At 37.4% G+C, this 24,472-nt stretch overlaps 1 protein-coding gene across 1 annotated transcript in view; it reads right to left on the reverse strand.

The window, feature by feature from the left end:
- Positions 1 to 24,472, reverse strand: part of AKAP9 (A-kinase anchoring protein 9) — a 175,197-nt gene that overhangs the window by 21,118 nt on the left and 129,607 nt on the right. The window contains exons 28-41 of the mRNA XM_036759124.1: positions 23,716 to 23,892; positions 18,605 to 18,706; positions 15,385 to 15,537; positions 14,670 to 14,849; positions 11,257 to 12,201; positions 8,511 to 9,014; positions 8,006 to 8,069; positions 7,719 to 7,840; positions 6,862 to 7,053; positions 6,421 to 6,609; positions 5,939 to 6,083; positions 3,725 to 3,944; positions 2,235 to 2,385; positions 217 to 885 (exon numbers count right to left, since the gene is read on the reverse strand). Coding sequence (XP_036615019.1) covers positions 217 to 885; positions 2,235 to 2,385; positions 3,725 to 3,944; positions 5,939 to 6,083; positions 6,421 to 6,609; positions 6,862 to 7,053; positions 7,719 to 7,840; positions 8,006 to 8,069; positions 8,511 to 9,014; positions 11,257 to 12,201; positions 14,670 to 14,849; positions 15,385 to 15,537; positions 18,605 to 18,706; positions 23,716 to 23,892 — 3,813 coding nt within the window. The remainder of the gene's footprint in view (positions 1 to 216; positions 886 to 2,234; positions 2,386 to 3,724; positions 3,945 to 5,938; positions 6,084 to 6,420; positions 6,610 to 6,861; positions 7,054 to 7,718; positions 7,841 to 8,005; positions 8,070 to 8,510; positions 9,015 to 11,256; positions 12,202 to 14,669; positions 14,850 to 15,384; positions 15,538 to 18,604; positions 18,707 to 23,715; positions 23,893 to 24,472) is intronic.

The following is a 24,472-nucleotide window of genomic DNA, read 5'->3' on the forward strand; positions in this document are numbered from 1 at the left end:
GAAGGGAAGGGGATGGGGGGGGATGATGGAAGGGAGGGCAGACTGGGGGAAGGGGCAATCAGAATGCATGCTGTGTTGGGGTGGGGGGAGGGGAGAGATGGGGAGAAAATTTGGAACTCAAAATCTTGTGGAAGTGAATGTTGAAAACTAAAAATACATTAATTAAAAAAAAAACCCACCAAAAAATTACATAGTTATAAACAGGAAAACCTATACCTCATTGAGATTCTGATACGATACTTTTCCAGTTTCAATTTTTTCTCCCTTCTCTTGTTCTTGTTTCTGAAGCTTCTGTATGATTTCTTGTGATCTCCTCCTTTCAAGTTCTAATTTATAAATTTCTTGCCTTTTCTCTTCCAGTTGCCAATGGAGGTCTTCCATTTTGGACTGTAGTTCGTGTATCTTTTTGAGTCCCTCGGTGTTGGCCTGTTGTTCTGTGAGCAATGTCTTCCTATGGATTTGTCTATCTTTTTCCACCTGCTGTCTCATTTGCAAAGAGTCCAGCTTATATTTTTCGATTGCACCGACCAGCTCTACTATGCGGTTGTGCTTTTCATACAACTGTTTCTGCAGATCTCTGAGCACTTCTTCCCCTGATGTGGACACCTTATCCTGCTCATGGTCATCATGAGCCTGAAGTTGTGCATGTAATTCTCTTTCCTTTTCAAGGGTCTCTTGCATTTCCAGGACTCGAATTTTCTCTGATTCAAGTAGTCCTTGAAGCTCTGACTTTTGGCTTCGCTCTTCTGCTATCTGGGCATCATACAGAGCTCCCTGGGACACTATTTTCTGTTGCAAATCACTCAGGAGCTGTTTCTGTTGTTCCAAAAGTTGATTTAATTGAACATTCCTTTGTTTCTGACCTTCCAGTGAATATTTTAGATCCTTGTATATAATAAAATAAAATGAAGATATTGTTACTAACCAATTTCTGATACTAATAACACATCTTTTTTTAGGATACTGTGAGCAGTGTTAATCCTGACCATGTAAGAACTAGGAATCAAAGGCAAAAATGACTCACCTCATGGAGCTAAGAAATCATTTTTCAAAGTCAAAGTATATCAGTTAAGAAATTTGGCAGCATAGAATTCTTTTGAGAACGGCGGAAACATTAAGTGAATATGAATATATACTTTTCCCTGCCTAAGAATGGAATGGAAAAGCATTTATTAAGTGCTTACCACATGCCAAGCTCCATGCTAAGTGCTGGGAATAACAGGAAAGTGAAAGTCCTCACTCTCCAGGAGCTCACACTCCTAAAGAAGGTTCAGCTGCAGGGTGGCTCTTTAGGAACAGTGGCAGAGCAGATGTTTCAGGGTCCTTTGGTGGACAGGGCTTGGGCCAGCACCCATGGCAGATGGTCCTATGGCAGTGCACTTGGCCCTGCCTTCCCAGTGCCACGGGTGATGGTCTCTCATACACTTCTAAATAAGTACACTAGAATTCTGTATTACTAAGATAATTTTCATACCCCTTTCTTAGTGATAGATGTGAATGAATATGTTAAGACTACCTTCATGTATCAAGGTAGTGCAATTTCTGTTTTCAGATTGGACATGATAAAAAGGGCTGCTTATTTTCAATTAGTATCAATGTAATCAGGGTCAGGTTCCATTCAGCCATCGGAATCATATCATTTACGATATAACTTAATTCAAGAATGATAAATCTGTTATGTGATTTATCTAATATAAAACTAATATGTTTTACTTTTTTATGGTATAAAGTTTAGATAAAATAATAACATAAGTCAATATGCTGGATGTTGCCCAACCTGTTGTGCCTCACAAAGATAGTTTTAGATGGCATGTTCCAAAAAATCTTCTTACCAAAGCCAAGAAAACAATATATACAAGACTACAACAATGTGAAAGGAAAGACCACAAAAAAAATCAGAAGTGAATGTTGCAAAATTATAAAGAACTTCAAGCATTGTTTAGAAGACAAGCTATAAGAAGAGATTGCCACTCCATCATTTTTCAGAGGTGGCAGGTCCTTTGCACATATTTTCAGACTTTTTCAATGTATCACTCAGTTATATCAATTTTTCCTCTTTTTCTCTTTAAAAAGTACTATTTGCTATGTGAGATGGTTCTCAGGGAGGGAGTGGATTGCTGGTGGAATCCATAGTAATGTGAAAAAAAAAAAGAACCCCAAACTACATCAATAAAAACTTATTTTAAAAAATGTCTTTTACTGTTCAGGATCATTTAAAGACAAAGTGGGCATACCTCAAGTTCTTCTCTTTCCCTTTCTTCACTACGTTCCAACTTGGCTTTTTCCTTCTCCAAAGCCCACTGAAGCTCTCTTGTTTTTTTCTGTTCACTGGCTAATGTATCATTTAACAAATGTATTTTATCTGTTTTTTCTTTGACTTCCATCCTAAAACAAAAACAGAAATGATCTTTTAAAAATGGCCAAGAAGGAAAATGCATCCTCCACTGAAAAGCTACATGTTGGACTGGCACCTATTGTCAAAGCTAAAATACGTATCATTTAATAACCTAATCATATTAAAGATTCTTGAATATTTAAACCTTGTGGCTCATTTCAAGTGTATCCCAAGTTATCCCCCTCACTCTCTATGGTCTAGCCAAATGGTTCCACATGTTATTCCTCTCTCATGACACACATCTCCCATCTCTAGGCTTTTGTGGAGGCTGTCTCCCATGCCTGGAATGCATTTCTTCCTCATATGTGCTTTGGGGAATCACAACCTCCCTTCCAAGCACAGCTTAGGGGTCATTTCCTGCAGGAGGCCTTCTCTGGTAGACTTGGCTGTTAGAATCTCTTCCCTACTTTGGACATGTCTTACATCGAATTATCTGTAGACAAGTCATTTCTCCTGATAGAATGTTGAAGTCTTTAAGGGTAGAGACTATTTTATGTGTATCTTCAGCATCTAGAACTGTGCTTGGTACGTAACAGACACCTAAGAAATGCTAATTAAGACTGAAGTTAACCTATTCCAGGAGCAATACTGGTTAACTACTTTCAAGTAATCATTTATCAAAGCAGACAATACAATATTTAATAAAAACTGATACATCTCTTTAATTAAAAGTGTAATTTACTACAGTTGCAAATACACATTTTTTCCTACCATTTTTCAAAATAATCAGTGAGTTTTTCTTTAGGGATCCAAACTTCACTGATATTTATAAAAATGTCTTTTATATAAAATATCACCTTTTAAAAAATGTGCATGTATGAACTAATCCCCAATCATACTATTCATCCCATAGAGGTCATAATTATCACCTTAAGTTACTTTTTCAAATAAAGATCAAAATAGCTTTCCTGACACCAAACCAATGTACGAAGCTGGGGCTAGAAAAGAATCCTGGATTCAGGATTAGGAAAAACTATTAATGCTATGTTAGGTGGAACTTTTTACAGAAATTCTATTTCAGTGTATAATCTTTTCGTTTCTTTTTTTGGTATTGCCTTTCTCAGTAAGTGATATCCATCAGCTCTAACGCTCTGCACTATGAGACTTCCCAAATGCAACTACAGAAAAAGTCAAGATTTAGGAAGTCTTCAAGATTTCTTGTTTCATGTAATTTTCTAATAAGTTCCAGGAAGACAGAGAATTTGGTATGGATACCATTAGTTCCATACTGATTAGTGATGAATTCTAGGTGCATATCAGTATAAGTGGAAAGGATGGTAGCACAGACACCCATCAAACAGGAAGCTGACAGAAGGAAGTATGGCACACCTGAATGCTTCTAACTCCTTCAGGTGTTTGTGTTGGGCTTTGAGCGTCGTTTCGAGCTCCAGCCTGGCCTGTGTCCGTTCATCCTGGAGCTCAGCAGCCCTCACTCTCTCAGAATTGAGCTGATCCTGCAGTTCGGCTGCTCTCTCCTTCAGCGTGCTCAGCTCCACCTGCATCTCCAGGATCTGAGCCTGCTTCTGCTGCATGTTGTGTTCCAACAGTTCTAGAAAAGAACACATGAATATCTGTGAGACAATTAATTGACTAACTGTTATTTTAAGAATAACTATGTCATAGTATTATTTAATTTACATGTCTGGTCTCTCCTATTTTATTAGCTTTATACTTTTATTTGCACTTTAAATTTTGTACCATTTCAATATTAGACACATGTAAAATGATAATGATTTGGGATTACTGGGTGAAATATGTTGCTAAACATTAAAGTTACCCACGCTATACTGAAATACCATGAAGACTACAAAGCTATACAACAAATTTATAAAAAGGATACCTAAAATTAATATATAATTAATTTAATAAATACATTATTTCAAATATAAATTCTCCTTTAGAGTTTCAAATAATAATGTGAATAATAGAATCTTTATTTTTTCCATTTACCTACAAATTTTATTAGCTTATGCTAACAACCCTCAACCTTGTACTCCCTAAATAAGTTGCCATGTATATACAAAGTACTTGCATGAATTATCCATTTAACTAATGCTACAATTTTCAGTTTTAGTCGACTATTTCTTTCTTTTCTGTGCAGCGCCATTTTGTAGACAATTTCTGTGAACTTTACTAGAATTCTGTAGAAGTTAAGTCCAAATCTGTGCTTTTGTTCACGATACTTTCTTTAAAAACAAAAAAAACAAAACACACAAAATTTATAGCATGACATTAGAATTGAAAAGAAAATGAATTTTAAAAATCCCTACCTAATTTAGAATAGAATACTTTAATAAAAATGGTGTTAGGAGGCAGAAGCAACACTAGCTTTACAGGCTATTACTGCTATATAAAACTCATATGTATTTGTCTATATTTAGCAAAATTTGACTTGTGATACATAAATACATCTAAGTAATAACATGTCATGCCTAATAGTATTTTAATGAACATCAATAAAAGTTTCAAAAATAAACTGCAATAATAAAACAATGGTCAATCAAACTTAGGTTTAGATAAAAGGTACTTGTAAAATAAAGCATGAATTTGGCTCTATTATTGAAATCACAATCTCCATGCTTAGTGGTAGACAGATATGGCTCAATAGCCTATAAATATAAATTTTATGTTACAGTAATGTAGATTCTGTTATTATACTGGACAAGACTGACACGGATGGCAAATTATTTTCAACAAGTGCAGATACAATCTGGGTCAGATTTCACTTTATTCTCTCTGACTTCATCTATGATTCAATTTGTTTCAAGAATCACTACTGAAATGCTGAATCCCACTTTTATGATGATATCAAACACTGAGTGTAGGAAAGGCAATTTTGCAGTGTTATGCTGCTATCGTTGACAAATATTTTTTGTAGGGGAGGAGACACTGATTTTACCTGACTTACATGGAAATCAATAAAATTAGAGACTCGTACATTTAAATAACATGTCTGTGCTCACTGATCTAATGAGATATGCTGTAAAATCATCTTCAGTTTATTTTTTTTCCCTAGAAATGAAAGGTATAGAATCTAAATGAATACATCTGGATTATCTTTATGTTATTTAAATAATATTTTTAGTGGGTCTGAAAGGAACGTAATACTTTAAATTTTGTACAGCGGTAACATAGACTCTATTACTACACTGAATAAGACTGACACAGCTGACTGTGTAGAGAGGCATGATTAAGATTAGATGTCACCCTTTGGTGAAATCTTTGTTTAAAGTGACAACTGTTTGAATCCCTGAATCCTTCTTTCACACGGCCATCGAGCAGAACACGGAGAAGGCAATTATTTATTATCTCAGAGAAAGGTACTGACTTTATTCAGTAGGCAGTGTCATTTTCAATGAAATATTCGCTGGTAACTTTTTAGAAAAAAAAATATGCATAATTTTAATACTAATAAACGTTGCTTTGACCTTCATTCTGTACAGCTCTCTGAGAATAATAGTAAAGTCTGAATCACAGAAAAATTTCAGGACTATAAATACATACTTAAATATATAGGCAAGCACACATGATGCTACAACATACCTTGGTTTTGTGAATCACTCTCTTGGTCTCTTTTCATGGTCATTTTTTTACTATTCATTCGAGCCTGTAATGTTTGGATCTCGGTCAACAAGCTTCTTCTATCTGCACTCTGAATATACTCCATGGCAGCTCTGTATTCAATGCCCTGTTTAGAAAGTGATGTAAAAATCCATAAACAACATCAAACAGTAAGCTCCTTAGGGAAGGGACTATGTGTTATTATTCCGATTCTCCCAATTATTCCAATCTATTTCTCCCATTACCTAGCACAGTGCTCTTTATAATGTACATGCTTAATGTTTGTTTAAATGCTGAATTGAAAAGACCATCAAACTAAGAAGTCTCTTGCTAAATAACAGAGCACAAAGGATACTAACAAATTTGGGACTATGGTTTTGTGGTGTATTTCCCTTTTCACATAGGAGTGTTTCTTAATAATACTATGGAAATCAATGTCTTTTGAAGCAGTTTTCTTTCAGTACCTGTTCTTGTAACCTCTGCTCCAACTGATTCAGCAATCCAAGGACATCTCTAGTACCTAGAGCTGTCAGATCTGTCTTAAACATGGCTAGCAGAATGTTTCGTTCCTTTAGAAAGACTTGCTGAAGGGCATGCAGAAATTCACTTCGCCAATCTGGAGGATTCTCACGGGACTGAGAACTCTCAAAAAGCTAAAAGAATGTAAAATAATGTCAATCTTCAAGGCAGGGTATTTTTCATATATTTTAAAAATGATCACATATTCATAATTTTAAAATGACAAATACTTAAAATAGCACTTGCAAAAATTGCGTTATTCAAGTATGAAATTTGCAGCATCTTTTACCAACATGAAGGACAAATCTTACTTGAGAAAACAGGGATCATTGGAAAGATTTTAAAATTCTGAAAATTTATATGCTTGCATTACATTTTTGGTGTACCTCAGTTTCCCTCTGCACCTGCATTTTGGTAATTAAATCCTTGAGAGATGAGATTGTGTTGAGGTAAGTTTTTCTTTCTTCCAACCAAAATTCTGAAGCTTGCTGAGTAAAACTGGCATCTCCTTCACTGTAGGGGGGTTCAGTGAGAGAGAGTACTTGAATGCCCTCATTATGGACTGCTCTCAGCAACCCCTGTAAAACAAACCCCAAAACCAAAGTGGTGAGACTGTCTTCCTGTTCTGGATGACTGAATAATGAAACAAACAGATATTTATCAAAATGATAAATCTGCGTTTCTCTCTACAGATAGCTTAGGAAAATCAAGCAGGGGACTGCATCTCATGATTGCTGGGGGCTGAATGGCAGCTACTGAGGTCTCTAAAAGAGAAGGCCAACACAGCCCTTAGACGGCTCTTCATCTGGCTTGTTCTCCTCCTATCAGTGTGCTCCTGCCTTGGCACATTACCTTTTGGCAGCTGCTCAGTGCCTGTAAGTACATAGGATATTGCTTTTAGGTCTGTAAAATCTATTCTTACTGCTGCTTTAATCATTATCAAATAGGTAAAAATAAGCAGAGGAAAAAATCATGAAAGTTAATGCAGGAAATTATTTTTTTCCCAAGCCATATGCTTTTAAGCTACATGTTTCCCATGGTAGAAAAAAATTTCAAACTCTCTAAGCCTGAATTTCATCACTTATAAAAGCTGGGAATGAGATAAAATGATCTATAAGCTCTCTCCCAGTATCACAATTCTATGAATCTCCTTACATAATGTAGTACTTATAACTCCTAATACACCACTGTCTCTAGCATAGAAAGGATTTAATCTGATAGAAAGATACCAATTTATTAATACCTTTATCTTCTTTGGAAATGAATCTGTTGAACTTTCACCTTCTTCTCCTGGACCATCTGATGCTGTATCAAATCCCTGGCTTTGTGTAAGACAGACACCTTGACTCCAATCTGATCCAGAGTCTAAAATAAATAAAAATAATTATCTAGTACAAATAAAAGCACTATAAATTTTATTTATTTAAATTATAAAAATGAAAGGAATTTTTCACATAGTAGACAAAAAAATCTGGAATATGCTATTGTGGAAAATATTGTGTAAAAAAATAAAATTCTATCATGACTTACCACTAGAACACATTTCTCTACTTTGATAAGAGTCAGAGTGTGTTGATCCAGGAACTGAAACTCCCTATATTGGACAGAACAAATGCATTTTAAACAAGCTATCATTGTCTTGCCCGATAAATAATAACAATAACAGCTGGCATGTATATATGTATGTATGTAAATTACTGCTGTAAGGCTTACAGCGCTTTCTATTTAATCTCTCATATGAATCACAACTGTCTGTCAAGCAGCTCCTATTATTATCAGCACTGAACAGATGAGGAAACTGAGGCAGAGAGATGTTAAGGGACTTGTCCTAGGCTACCTAAGTCTTCAGCGAATACTCTTGGTTCTTCTCTGATGCTATCAGAAATCCATTTCTGTCCCTTTTCATGTGGGTTACTTTTTACCTTCTTACCCGTTTTAATTTCTTCTCGATCTACTGAAGAATAAGGCTGGTGTAAAGCTCTGATCCTATACCAGGTGCAGTGGCTGCTAAGCCAGCATTGACAAAGGCCCGTACCTCTTTTGCTCGTAGACACTGGATCACCGCCTTCAGAGTGTTGCACTCCTCTGTCAGTAACTGAACAGTCACAAACTGCTCCCTTTTCAAGTTCTCAGCCTCAGTGATATGCCTGGCTTCCATATCCAAGATCTCAGCAGCATGTAGTTCTTGCATTTGGTCAATCTTTTCAGTGAACTGTCTTATTATTTCAGTGACATCTTCTGATGAACAGGTGCTCTGTAAGTCACTTTGGATTTCTGTGTTTTTAACGGGAACTTGTGGGGTCTGACTGCCACTACTGACCTGGAGGATTCTGTCTGTTTGGGATGAGGAGTTTTTACCAGTAAGGTGAGAACCTCTTTCAGCAGGAAGCTGTCCAAAGTCACATGAGGACTTTTTGCTTTCTAATACTATGAGTTTACCTTCTTTTTTTGAAAAATATTCAAGTTTTTTTTCGGCTTCTATGAGCTGGTGCCTAATTTGGCTTAGTTCTTCCTGAAGTGCTCCACTGGTTTCTCTTACCTAAAATAGGAAGGATGGAGTAAGAGTGCTTTATGATGCAATTTTTTTAGCAAACAAATACAAGAGAGTTGGAAAAATCTTCACAATGAAGCATTTTATCTAAATAAATCATGATGATATAAACTAACCTTTACCAAGATAAAAGGAAAAAACCATGAATGCTTTGTATTAGTACACAAATTAGAGGACTGAATATCAGAAACTAAGTCCTATACTCAAAGGTTTCCTTTGTCAGGCATGCTTATTCTTTAACATTTGCCTGTACCATTATAATCGATATGAAACCCACGTGTGATGATGAAGATGGGCATTTATACAGCACTTCAAGGTTTGCAAGGCACATCAAATATGTCAGCTTATTTGAAAGCTACAACAACTCTGTGAGGCAGGTGCTAGTCTTATCATCCCCACTTTATAGATGAGGAAGTTGCAGAGGGTCACAGAGCCTTGATATAAGAAATATAACAATAAGAATCAACCGGGAGTTTTGACTATGGAAGGATGTGATCCATTGACTTATACTAAATCCTCCAAAGCTATGATACTTTTGCTGCCATTCATATATTTACTAGGTTACTAATAAATTCTATCTTGAAATACATCATGATGAATTATTATGTCCATAAACTGGAAAAATTAATTATGAAGTGAAATGATGCGCATTAGTCATATTCATTAATGGGAGCAGAAGATAAATAGCTCTTCATTTGTCCATACCCTTTCAAGTCCTACTGCCACCAATTTCCTGCCTGGGCCAATGGCTTCCCCCATTTTTATTTCATTACATGGCCCTCCACAGGAATAGAGAACAGAGAAGCATGGCAGATAAGCTTCTAAGTCCAGTGCTAAATAATAACATTTGTAAAAGGTTTGACACATACAATTTTACCTGAGTCCAGTGAGGTGTCTCTAACCAGGACTCTCCCACTCCATTCAATAAACTCTAGGGGCTCCCTCTCAACTCCAGGATCAAATACAATATTGTATGGTGTTCAGAGCCCTTCATTACCTGTCCTCCCCCACTACACTTTACCCTTTCCCCCTAATACTGGTTCCCTCTTGCCCCACATACATATTCTTCACTGTTCTCTGGGCATTTTCCCTGGTTGTCCCCCATGCCTGGAATGTCCTCCCTCTTCACCTCTACCTTGGGCTTCCCTGGCTTCCTTTCAGTATCAGCTAAAACCCCACCTTCTATAGGAAGCCCTTCCTGATCCCCTCCAATGTTAATGCCTTCCCCCTATGGATTATTTCCAACTTAACCATCCCATGGCTTGTCTGTATATTGTTCCCCCTGCCCCACCCAATTAGGCTGCGAGCTCCTGGAGAGCAGGGGATATTTTTTGCCTTTCTTTGTAACCCCAGAACTTAGCACACAGCCTGGCACATAACATGATAAATAGGAACTGACAAAAGCCCTGAAAGGAAGGTACTAGTGATGCTGTTCCACATGCTAGGAAGTACCAGAGACGGGACTGTAGCCCAAGTCCTCCTGCCTCCTGATCCAGCTCTCTGTCCACTACAACACACCATTCTGTAGACTTGTGGAAATTGGAGAATGTCTGGAGCTTAGAAAGGAAAATTCTGCATCCAATTTTTGGTCATGGTGCAATGACCTAATTACTACAAAATAAATATATTTTTCACACAATGGAAATGTCACAAATTGTAGACTAACTCCAATCATAATAAAATCATCATTTTAGAGCTTGAAGGGACCTCAGGAACAACATATTAAAAAGATAATGCATGTTTATAGATGCTTTAAGGTGTGCTTTCATCACACTAGCCCTGAGAAGAAGGCAACTATCTAATAATAATAATAATAATAATAAAAAATAATATTATCTATTATTTGACAGATGAGTAACTGGGTCTTAATGGGGATTCAAATGCAGGCCTCCTAACTCTAGGACCCTTGGTCTTTTCATAGCTTCAGAGAAAAAGAATATGCAGTGCATATGTGGAACACATACTAGACTAGTTAAATTTTAATAAAGCTTAATACAATTACTAATCAATATTAGAAGGATCTTTAGATGGGGAAGCCAAGAGGCCTGCATTTCAGTTTTGCCTCTACTGCTAAGTCCTCTGTGCCACAGTTTCCTCCTCTATAACATGAGTGAGGAGGCTGAACAGGAAGATTGTGTAGGTCTTTTTCTGCTCTAAAACACTCTGTGATTGATTCTGTGGTTTTAAAGTAAGAGCAGTATTTTGGGTGAGCTATTAAGTCTGAACTGACCTCAGCCACTCCTTTGTCTTCCCCTTCCTCTTCCTTCTCCACCTCCTCCGGGCTCTTCTCAAGGTCTTTTTCCAAAGTATTTTTCTCTGCAGCTTCTGCCGGCTCCTTCTCTTTCACTTCAGCCACATGACCATCCCGGTGCGACACTCCAGCAGCTAGTCCAAATGGTGTGGATGCTGGCTCCTCTGAGTGCTCGGCTGAGGCCGCTCGTGTCGGTGGCCATGAGCCCACGTATTCCTGCACAGCTCTGAGCTGGGCCTGGCTCACAACAAGAGCGGCCACTTTCTCTTGGAGCATCTCCTGGAGGCTGCTGACCTCCCTCTGAAGTGCTTCTCTTTCAGCCCGGTCCTGCTCTTCAGCGTCCTGCATGTGTTGACGGCACCGCATGAGCTCTACTTCTTTGTCCTGAAGCTCCTTGAGCACCAGCTCTGCAGCGCTGACAGAGGCTCTGCTCTTCTCTTCCAGGGGCTGGAGGCAGGCTTGGCTCTCTAGGGGCTCCAAAGCTGCCACCAGGTCCCCAGATTGGTTTTTGTTGTCCTCCCCAACGCCCCCAGCAATGCCAGTCTGGGCCCAGGCCTGCTTCTCCTCCTTCAGGATGTTCAGTTCTTCTTTCAGACGATTCATTTGGAAATGAGTCTCCTCGAGGGCAGTCTGAGTGAGGACCACCTCTGAATGTGCTCTCTCCACCTGTTGCTCCAAAGCCAGTTTTTCGGCTTTCAGAGTATCTAGATGCTGTTTCAGACTGTCAGACTCCTCTGGGAGAGAAGGAAGGTCCACTGGTGCCTTCTGTTCAATACTCGACAATTCCTGTTGAAGTTTTTCAATTACATCATTGAGCTGTTCTATTTCTTCTTCGCTATTTTTCTTTATACGTTCTTGGTCACTCTTAAGACACTCTAGCTGAGACTCCAGATATCGTATCAGTTGATTTTTTTCTTCAATAACCTACAAGTCAATGAAAAAAATTTTTATAGTCCATCGAAAGGTACACTTACACTTTATCCATTCCATGTTATTTTGGACCAAAGCTGGGTACTCAAAAAAATTCTGAATTTCTTGATTATCTCATTGATTTCAATACAGATTATCTCCTTATTTATCACAACATAAACTGGAGTCACATAAAAAGTATCACCGAATCCAGTATAATATAATTAAATGTAGTTGAAATTGCCAAAATAAACTCAGCTAAGAAATTATATTCCCAAACAGAATACAAGCTTCTTGAGGATAGGGTCTACTGTATTGCTGTTTTAATATTACCTGAACCTAACCCAGTATCTTGCACATGGTTTACCTTATTTTTAACAAAATTATTATTTTATTTTTCCCCCAATTACATGCAAAAACAATTAATATTTCTTTTTTTATGTTCTGATTTTCAAATTCTATCCCTACTTCCCTTCTCTCCCTGTATCCTGACACAGTAAGCAATCTGATATATGTTATACATGTGCAATCATGCAAAACATTTCCATGTTAGTTATTTTGTGGAAGGAAACTTGAAAAGAAAGAAAGAAAAAGAAAGTAAGGGAAGGAAGGAGGGAGAAACGAAAGAAGAAAGAAAAATAGTATGCTTCAGTCTGTATTCAGACTTCATCAGTTCTTTCTCTGTGAGTGAATAAGAGTTTTCATTATGAGTCCTTTGGGACTATCTTGGATCATTGCACTACTGAGAATAGCTGAGTCATTCACAGTTGTTCATCATACAATACTGCTGTTGCTGTGCACAATGTCATCCTGGTTCTGTTCACTTCACTTGCAACAGGTCATGTAACTCTTCCCAGGATTTTCTGTAACCAGTCTGCTCATCATTTCTTATTAGCACAATCATATACCACAACTTGTTCTGCCATTCCCCAATTGATGGACATACCCTCAATTTCCAATTCTTAGTCACCACAAAAAAAGAGTTGCTATAGATATTTTTTGTGCAAATAGATTCATTTCCTCTTTCAAAAAAAAATCACTTTGGGATACAAACCTAGCAGTGGTATTGCTGGGTCAAAGGGTATGCACAGTTTGACTGACCTGGGCATAGTTCCAAATTACTCTCAGAATGTTTGGATAAATTCACAACTCCACCAATAGTGCATTAGTGTCAGTTTTCCCACATCCCCTCCATCATTTATTATGTTCCTTTTTTGTCATATTAGTCAATCTGATGGGTATGAGGTGGTACCACAGAATTGTTTTACTTCGCATTTCTCTAATCAGTAGTGATTTAGACATTTTTTCATATGACTATAGACAGCTTTAATTTTTTTTGTCTGAAAACTGCCTGTTCACATCCTTTGATCATTTATCAACTGGGAATGATTTGTATTTTTATAAATTTGACTCAGTTCTCTACATATTTGAGAAATGAGGTCGTTATCAGAGATATTTGCAGTAAAAATTGCTGGACTTTGTTGGTAATATACAGAAATGCTGATGATTTATATGAGTTTATTTTATATCCTGCAACTTTGCTAAAGTTGTTAATTATTTCAAGTAGTTTTTTAGTTGGTTCTCTAGGATTCTCTAAGTATACAATCACATCGTCTGCAAAGAGTGATAGTTTTGCTTCCTCACTACCTATTCTAATTCCTTCAATTTCTTTTTCTTCTCTTATTCACATGATATACCTTTAAAAAACATTTGTTGAACCGAATTTTAAATATTAACTGCTGAAGTAAAAACAGCATCCAGAAGCGACACCAATAGCTAAGCCTATACCTATCTGTGGTATGCAGGTATATTTTACAACACTTCCAAATGGCTCTAAATACTCTTCAAAGTTAATAATCTCTGTATTTATTCTATATAAACATAATAATATTAGGTGATATTTATACACTGTGATTATCTTCATATAGCAGATAAGGAAATTAAGGCTCAGTGAGATTAAGTGACTTGACTAGGATCACAAAGCTCTTAAATGTCTGAGGCCAGACTCCAACTGCACTATGATATGCTATCATCAATAACCCTCAAATAGACATTTTCATTATAGATAAACATTGCACACATATACATGCACCTGTGTGTGTGTGTGGATATGTGGATGTGTGTGCGTGTGTGTATGTGTGTGTGTGTGTGCGTGCGTGCACGTTTATCAGGATTCCATGAAGAAACATGAGATACCCATACACTAAGAAATGCTAGAATGCTGCAATGATTAGAGGTGGATGGGGTGGGGGGGAGATATAGAGAGAAATGAAAAAGTACTTAGTATGTAAAAATCATTAAGTATGAATAAACGTAGAGGCCAAAAGGGAATGAAAATGTATTAAGGATTCTAGGAGCCTAGAAAATAAGAAATATTTGAAATCTACCTGATATCACTATGTACCAAAGCTCAACATTTGTGCTCTTTATAATTCTAGCTCTAGAATTTATTTCAGGTATCAGTCAATTTAAGATAACTATACCTTGTTATCTGTTGTAACTTCAAGCTGCTGCTGAAGTTTTGTAATTTGGTCACTTAGTCTACCGATTTCTAATTCTTTCTCCTGTATCATCTGGGTAAATTTCCCAAATAGCTGATGATGGTCCTTTGTGGAAATATCTTCAAATTCTTGTACAGCAAAACCTAGTCTTTTCATTTCATCCTGTTGACAAATAATAAAACACAACAGCTGTGATTATTTCTGAATGGTCTTCCAACTAAAGATTATATAAATTAGAATCTCAAAATGCACAAGAAAAACTATGAAAAAAACAATGATAACAATGGGTCCCATTTCTAAATGTTTTCAGGTTTACAAAATGTCTAACAATAATTCTGTGAGGATGGTATATTGTTATGTTCATTTAATAGAAGATGAAATGGAGGCTTCTTGGCCTAGGGTCACACAGCTGCTAAGTGTCACAGCCAGAATCTGAACCCTTATATTCTAACACCAAAGCTAACATTCTTTCCAAAGGACCATGCTGCCATCTCACACTCCTGCTGCTGAAATAGATGATTACTTGGTTTTAAAAAAACATATCTGGTAAATGCCTTCTTAACCACTTTGCACTTACATAATTTTCATGTATAATCTAAAATGTTTTAACTGTAACGGATCCACATTTATGTTTCCATGTTATAGTTCAGTTGAACAAAAACGAAACAAAAAGGAAACCTTTGCTTCCAATACTCACCTTGAACAATCTATTCTCTTGCTCGAGCTCTTCGAGGCGCGTCGTAGACTCCTTCTTCTGTATTTCTAACTGCATGTGCAGTTGTTGAACTTCTTCATTTTTGTTTTCCAGCTCTTCTCTAAACTGCTCTAACTGTTCTTCTAAGTTTGTGATCTATGCATTCAAAATAACAAACAGAATGGAAGAAAGAAGTTCTTTGTATATAATGTTTATTTCCCAAGAGAACCCGTGGAAAAGATATACTATTACCTGCTGAAAATTATATTTTATGTTTATAAGTGACTGGGTTCTAAGAAACCAATAGAATAAGGAGGTTGGACTAGATGGTCTCTGAGATCTCTCCTAGTTCTAATATTCTGCAATTTCTAAAGGTTTTTTTTTTGGTAAATAAAAAAAATCACTGTAGTTTTCAGGCAACAATTCTGGTACATAGATTATTTTAAAAAAGAAGTTACCAACTGCCTCTCCTATTTTTATAAACTAAGCAGTTTTAAGTTAGTAAATCCAGAGCAGATAAAGTATATCATTGGCACCTCATGACATTGTGACACAGGAGCTATTATTTCCTCATTTTTGCAAATTTGGAAACTGAGGCTGAAAGTTGTATAATATTTGGTCCTCACAATAACCCTATAAGAAGGGTAGGGCACGTATGAGTCCCTTATTGCAGATAATGAAACTGAGTCAGTCATTTAAAGAAATAGAGTTACCAAGAGGTTAGATGATTTCTCCAAAGTCATAGACACAGGGGAGCAAAACTTGAACTCAAACCCATGTCTTTTGGCCCCCAGGGCCCAGTGCTTTCTCCACTATGCTACACATCCCACTGCTACCAGATGAATCTTCCTAAAGCCAGTCTGTTCAAAAGCCTGAACTGACACGGAACAAGGTCCAAATTCCTTACCACAGTTTTCACAACTCTCCATGACATGATTTGTCTCCCAATAGTTCCCTTCTTTTCCAGCCAATGCTGCAATCAGACCAGATGACTTAGTATCTTCTTCCTGTGTCTTTCCTTGGCTATTTTCTCTGTTTAGGATCCTCTCTTCTCCTCTATCTACCTGTCAAAATCCTGCCCATTCTTTCATGTCAAACAGTCAGTGAACAAATATTTTATAACTATCTGCTATGTGTTAGGCCCCGTGAATCCAAATACCATGAATGAAACAAACTTCTCACAAGCTTAAATGCCATTTCCTCTATGAAGCCATTCTTGATACCAGTAGACACTAACCCTCCACTGGCACTTTCTATCTCTTTAATGAGACTGAAAACTTTTTATAGTATATTACAGTTATTAGTGTTAACTGTCTTGTTGTGCTTAAAAGGCTATATACTCCTTGAGAGGTAAAAGCCACAGGTAATATTTACAGAATATTAGAATTGGCAAGGAGGTTAGAAATCATTTTGTCTAATCTTCTTATTTTACAGATGAGAAAATGAATCTGGGAGAGAAAAAACTAACCATCTAGTAAATGACAGAATCAGGAGCCAAACCCATGCTATTTGCCCCTTGGGGGACATTACTGAAATTCAGCAAACATTTATTAAGCACCTTTACACTGAATAAGATGCCAGAGTAGGTGTTGCGACTGTGTCTTATTTGTGGCTCTAGCCCCTGTGATTTCTAGCACAATTACTTTGCCAATAATAGGAGCTCAATAATTATTTGCTTAACTTAATTTGGATCTGAACTACAGCTTTCTGTGATAAGGGATAGGAATCTGATTGTACATTTAAAAATTTTAATGAGCTGAAGCACACTTTAAGTGCTGTACAAAAATATAACTACATGATTTTAGAGAACTACTAGTAAGACTACAAAGGAAAAATAAGCATAATTCAGATTTTAATCTCTAACAGGAAAGAAGAGGTACAAATTTTTATTGCTTTGTTACTATGATTTTGACTTCTACTTTAGAATACAGATATTATTAGTAGAGTAGTACTTTACTGGTCAAAATACAGGCCACTAGAGAATATAGCTAAAACCCCTAAAATGAGGTCAAAAACTGAAGGCCAGAAGGTCCTTTGGAGATCATCTATTTCAATTTCCTCATTTTGCAAACGAGCTCATGGAGGTGAAATGACCTGCCCAAAGTCATGGAAGTGGAAGAGCTGGGATTGTACCTCAGGGCGTTCTGCTGCACGTCTAGCTCTCCTTCTGTCACAGGAGGAATTTCTTCTGTTTCATCATTAATCAGGGCAGCCAGAGGTCTGTGTACCTCTCCTTCTCTATCCTTACCCCAGGATGAAGTGGCTCACAACTTGGGAATGTGGTTTAATGAATGGAGGCTACATGCCTGGACAGTGTGAGTATACCAGAAAGGATGGCACCATCCTTCCTTCTATGTCTTCACCAGGGAGAAGGTGACCCACCTGTCACCCCTTTCCCAAGAGCTTCAACATGAATTCTTAAGGGGAGTTGAGTGCTTTCTCAGTGTCGCCTTACTTATTTTACGTTTCAACTCCCTAGTAACCATTTTTGTTCAGTCCATTCCTAAGGGATCATTCTGCTTGGCAGAGAAAACACAAGAAAACTCAAAGTTGAAAAGTTTTGTGCTCTCTTATTATCCCAGTCACCTTGAGCATTGGTCCACTTCATTTATCTGCCACTTTTTTCTAATATAACTTAAAAAAAACCCCACAACCAAATAGCTTTTTTTTTAAGAACATTAAGTCAGCTTCTCAGATTGTTCTGAGTTTAGTGTTTCTGATAATATTTTCTTAGCATCTCTTTCTGATTGGTTTTCTTATAAATTATTTCTAATTTACTTGGGACTATCTGAATAAATATCAATTTTGAATTTTTAAAAATCATGTTTACTTTATCCAAAGTGGTCTTTCTCTTTTAGAAAGAAAAAATATATTGAATACATACTGAAAAAAATTATAGAAAATTACTCTATTTTTATTACAAAAATATATTGTGAAAGTTCAATGAAATAGTTTAGGAAGGGGTGAAGAGTGAGGGCGTTCACACAGTAAAGACACTGTTAAAGCAAGTTCGGAGAGAAGACAAATACTACTTATTAAAAATATCACAATTTCTAAGCAAAACCTATTGCTGCACAGTGATGTACCTTTAAGAAGGCAAATTAAAGTCTTTTTAAGTTAATATGCTGTAGTATTTTAGATAACTCTTATGTTCAACTGATGCTTTTAAAATAACACAAAATAATTAAAATATCAATTTTTAAAATTAAGAATTTTTTTTAACCTCTTTTTCCTTTCTATCTAAAGCTTCTCGTTCTGCCTGTAATTGTACTTCAAAGGGCAATTCTTTGGCTTCCACAGCTCCAAAATGTTTTCGGTTCTCCACCTGTAAAATATGAGACATAAAACGTGTTTCCCCAATTTTACACAGAGGCATATACGTATAATAAAAAGTTATTATGCATAATAGTAGAGGTAATTTAGTAGTACAGATCTTCCAAAATAGTGTTGCTATTTTAGCAAATCTTTTGTGGGTACTGATTTTCTCTTTCTCTGTGTCTCTCTCTCTCCTTCTTCAGTCTATTCCATTCTGGGCAACTCTTGTCTGTGTCATTCTTTTTAAAAAATAAAATTTTCTTTTACCAATAAACATAAGCATTTCAACATACAAAGAACAGAGTAGAGGATTATATATCTAGTTGAGAAATTCACGCACATAGTTTTAAATGTGTTAAATTTAAAAAGGTGAAAGCAAAACTGCCCTGCTTCTTTGCAGCCCTCTCTGAACTTCTGCTCTCTTCTCTGCAATTAAAATGTTTTACTGATCCTTTATTTCTTTTTCCGAGTCACTACCACTCTCCCTCTCCCTGAACAGAAGCCCTCTTTTGTAACAAATCAATCAAGCAACAAGTTCTTATTAAATGTTTACTATGTGCTGGGCACTGTGGATACAAATATAAAACAAAGTAACATCTCAAGGCACAATGAGCTTACAATCTAATGAGGGAAGACATCAAGTGCACATAGAAATACTGAGGATCATTACAAGAATATTAAAGTCCCCAATATAAAGGCGGGAAGAGGGGAGAGGAGGAAGATAGTGAGTCAGGTGCTTGCTTCCTGGGAAATGAGAACTCCCTGGTGGTGACTACAGTCACTATGATTTGGATTGCGTGGAAAATTTTGATTGAGTAAACTTCAAAGGAGGAAAGTTTGAATGAAGGAGATAAAAATAGTATGGTGGGAAAGCAGGGTGTATTGACTCCCCATCTAGGACCAGTATATTGGGGATGGGGTATGAGAGAAAGTACAGATAATGCTGAAGAGGAAAGCTGAGGATGAAGAGTCACTGGGGGGAATCAGGTCTCAGTGTAGGCTAAGAGATGGAAGGTGAGAGAAAGAGGTCCAAGATAATGGGGAATTAGCTCAAGATGGAACGGAAATTCTACAGGGCACTGTAGAACAGATATATAGGGTTAGAGTGCGATATGGATGGGAAAAGACTGGAGAAGAGGATCAGAGAATGGGGGGGGGGATGAGTGTGTGGGAAGAGTTGGATTACGGAGAAGCAGCTAGGGAGTGCTGTCTCCTAGTACAGGGAATAGAAGAGAAAGAGAAGAAGCCATAGGGGTAACAGCGAGTGGCAGATGAAATAGTCTCTTTTAAACTCTCTGCAGTCTGACTTCTAATTTACATTAGTCAACTTAACTGCTACCTCCAAAATTACCAGTGATTTCTTACTTGACAAATTTAATGGCCTTTTCTCAATTCTCATCCTTCTGGACTTCTCTACAAACTTCTGGTTGATCAACCACTTTTCCTGGATATTTCCTCCTCTCTAGGCATTTGTGAAACCGACCTCTCCTGCTTCCTCTTCTACTTGCTTCTTCTCCAACTCCTTTGCTGGATCTGCACCCAGGTTACACCCACCAACCTTGGGTTGTCCTCAAGGACTGTGCTTGGACCTCGTATCTTCTCCCTCTAGACTATCTCCTTTGGTGATATCATTAGCTCCCATGAGTTCAGTGATCATTTCTACACTGATGATTCTTAGGTCTATTTATCTAGCCCTGATTTCTTTCTCTTAACACAGTGCCTGGCACCTAATAAATTAGTGATTCATAAAAACTTGTTTCCTCTCTTCCTTCCTCTCCTGTCCCCTAGTCTCCGACACCAACTGTCTACTGGACATCTTGAAGTAGATGTCCAGTAGATAGCTCAAACCTAAAACAAAACTATTAACTTTCCTTCCATGCCCTCCCATCTTTTCTATTTCCCTTTTACTGTTGAGAGGCCCACCAACTTCAGTCATGCAGGCTTTCACTTGAGGTATCATCCTTGATTCTTTATTCATCCTTACTCCAAATATCCAATCCGTACCAAATCAGGTTTCTAGCTTCACAACACCCCTTCTACACATCCTGTCTTGCCTTCTAATAGAGCTACCACCCTAGTGCAGACCCTCCTGACCTCATGCCTGCACTTCTTCAATACCCTGCTGGTCTCCCTCATTCCAGTCCACCCTCCTTTCAACTGTCAAAGTGATTTTCCTAAAGTATGGTTTGACTATGTCACCCTCCCCCACCCAACTCTTGTGGCCCCCTTTAATTCCAGGATCAGCCTTTAAAGCTCTTCACAAGTTGGCCCCTTCCTACATTTGACTCTCTCCATGTTCTACAATCCAATTCTACAATCTACAAACCTGCCCTCCTGATGTCCTACCTACCCTCCATCACCCAACAGTCCACCATACCTAAAATGCTCTCCTTTTCTTATTTCCAACTTCCTAGCTTCCTTCAAGACTCAATTTAAATCCCACCTTCTGTAAGAGGCTCCCCTGACCCTCTTCCTCTGGTTTAAACTACCATTTGCAATATCTATACTTTGTATGTACAAAGTTGTTTATCAATTGTCTCCCTTATTAGAATGTGAGCTCCTTAAGAGCAGGGACAATATTTCTGTCTTTGTAGTCACTCAGTGCACAGCCCAAAGTAAGCTCTTAATACATGTTCATAGACTAAGACATTGGCTCTGTTTGAATACAGTATCTTATTCTGCATCTCAGTCAAAAGGTGGGATGCATACTTCATAATGTTCCTCAAGGGTAGGGGCTGTTTTATTTTTAATCTTTTTATTTCCAGCACCTAGTTCCGGACCATCTCCTTGCTGGCCACCCATCTGGCTCTTGAGGACTTGACCCTTCCAGCTCCAAAACCCCTGCACTAGGGCCCCATGGGGCTTAATGGTGAGTGTCTCAGCTGGTCCATTATTTCTGGGGAACTACAGTCATATATTACTGTACAGCCCAGCCACCTTGCTGCTATGCACATGTACCACCCTATATTATACCCCTCCTTCCAGATCTGGAACCATAATCAAATCAATACTGCCATTACTACTAAAACCTCTGTGCCAATCTACCCCTATGGCTCCACTCACCATCCTGATAACTATACAAATCAACATTCCCACTACTCCTTATACAGACTTAAATCTGCACTAAGATTTTTGGGACACCTTGTGTGTGGCATCTCTCCATCTTAGAATCTAAGTTCCTAGAGAGCAGAAAATGCTTTCCCTTTGTACTCATATCCTCAGGGCTTACTTAACACATAGTAAGTGCTTAATAAGGGTTTCATCATCCATTCATTGCTAAGTGATTCACTGTCAGTCTTCTGAGGTCTTTCCAAGTTGTTTTTCTTTATCTATTAGAAAAGAGAGAAGCTGGGGCAGGGAGACCAATTAATAGGCTATACCGACAGCTCAAAAAATAGATGGTGAGGGCCTGAACTAGAGAAGGACAGACAGGAGAGATGTTATGGAGGTAGGGAAGGCAACTGAATAGGTCTCTGAGGGAAGGAGAGTGAGGGAGAATTTAGAGTTGATGATGCTGAGGCTGTGAACAAGTGTGAATGTAAGGATGGCAGTACCCTCACCAGAAACAGGGAAGCTGGAAGGTGGGTGGATCTATGGGAGAAAATGACTTCTGTTTGGATAATAACTATGAGACACATCATTTGATGGTCCAAAAAGCAGTTGGGCACTGGTACTCACTAGATAAGTTGACTAGATATATCTGGGAGTTATGTGCACAGAAATGATGATGACATGCTCATGGGCATTGATTAGGTCACCAAGTGAGAGACTAGGACAGAACCTCGGGAAATATCCAGTTAGGGAGTGCGATATGGATGAAGAGCCAGCAAAACAGACTGAAAAGTTACAGTCAGATGGGTGGGAGAACTGAGAGAGCATTTTTATGAAAACTCAGAGAAGAGAAGATAGTCAATAGGATGAAAAGCTGCAGAAATATCAGGAAGGATATCATCCATCAAACTATTTTATGAGTAAAGGAAAGGACTCCCTACGAAATGTTGTCAGATCTGCTGTTTCTCATCTTTTTGTTATACTTCTGGTTTCATTTATGAAGACCTCATGGCATAATGGTTCTTAAATGAACCCTTTCCTGTAGACTCATTCTTTTCTTTATTTCTTTTTGATTTTGGAGAGAACAACTCTTCTTAGTTAGCTATCATTGTCCTCTGTGATGTTCTGTAAATGGGCCTGTATTCTAAATCAGTGATGGCCCTGATGGCCCCCTCTCTCTTGAAAAGGATTATTTTCTAGCTGAGGCAGGTCATGTATTCCTTTGTCTTCCCTGCTGAGAGAGGTCTGTTTACCACTGTGTAAACTGCAAACAACGATAAGAGTTAATGTCTTTATTTTGTCCATTTCTGAGTTTTTGTACAAACAAGTCAAAAACAGAGCTGTAACTGTGCATTATGTCTTCTTACCTTTATTCTTAGAATCTGTTTCTTATTTAATTCTATTTTTTCCAGTTTTATGCCTTCTGTTTTTTAAAACCCAAAGTAATTTCCTAATCTACCATCCAACCAATAAAAATATAATAGAACCTGTTCCTTTAATAAAGGAAAACAGAAAAGTAAAACTAACCAACAAAAAATAACCACTTCTGACAGCTCCTGTAACATTCCACATGCCTAGTCAATCCATCTTGATACTGAAAGGTGGGAGATGTGCTTTATCATCTGGGAACAAGCCTAGTTACTGCACTTAATCTGAGCTCAGATGTATTTTAGTACTGTTCTCATTTAAATTATTGTAGTCACTGCTTATATTGTTCTCCTGGTTCTGTTTTCTTTATTCTGTATGTATGTTCTCATGTTTTCAGATTTACCTATAGTTTTCATTTGTCATTTCTTAAAACATCACTTCATTTACCACACTGCTCATTCAAAGGGCACTCATTTTTTTTAATAAATCATAAAAACATATTCCTAGGAACATATACCTATCAAGTAACTTCAATAGAAATTGGAAAATTGACGGTTTATGCATCATTTGTCAAATTAACATTCGTAAAATGAAGTTTACCTTTTGTAAATTGTCTGCACTAATAAGCAATGCTTGTTCCAGTTCCCTTATTCGGGATTCCAGTTTCTCAATTTCTTCATTCCGTTCTTGCACATCCCTCTGAAGTTGCTCTTTTGATAGCAAGAGTTCACTGCATTTGTCTGTTTTTTCTTTGAGATGATTTGTTAATTGCTCAACCTAGCAAGATAATACACAAGATAAATTTGGAGTTCTTTATTTTAGTGTGATGGTAATAGTAGAAAGCAATCTGTTCCTATTACAATAGTGCTTTGTAAAATATGATCATATAGTATTTTGTTAGGTTTTGGGCAGTACGGTAAGCAGCTATCGTTCCCAGTTGTTAACAGGTGATGTTTCCTGAATTGATAAAATTTAATTAGCAAGAGAAAAAGAGAAACATCAGATTGCCTTGCTTGCTATACATTTTAATTCCTACTTATTTTCGGTGAATTTTAATATTTGCTTTTTATTAAGTATCCTTCAAATTTAAGTATTTATAACTCAGTTGAGAGAAACTGTGCCTTTGAGAAAATCTAGATTAGAGGGCTTGATAGTATAAGTACAACTGGTTGTAAGTCTCAGCTGAAGTCCTACCTCTTCTGATTCCTCTTAATGCTAGTGCTTTCCCTCTGATGACTATCTCCAATTCATCCTGTATGTATCTTGGTTTTATATAATTGTTTGCATATTGCCTCACCTACTAGGCTGTGCTTTATCCTTCCCAGGTTTATTAGGACAATATTTGTTGCATAAAAAG

Source organism: Trichosurus vulpecula, chromosome 5 (assembly GCF_011100635.1).
Source record: "Trichosurus vulpecula isolate mTriVul1 chromosome 5, mTriVul1.pri, whole genome shotgun sequence".
NCBI lineage: Eukaryota > Metazoa > Chordata > Mammalia > Diprotodontia > Phalangeridae > Trichosurus > Trichosurus vulpecula.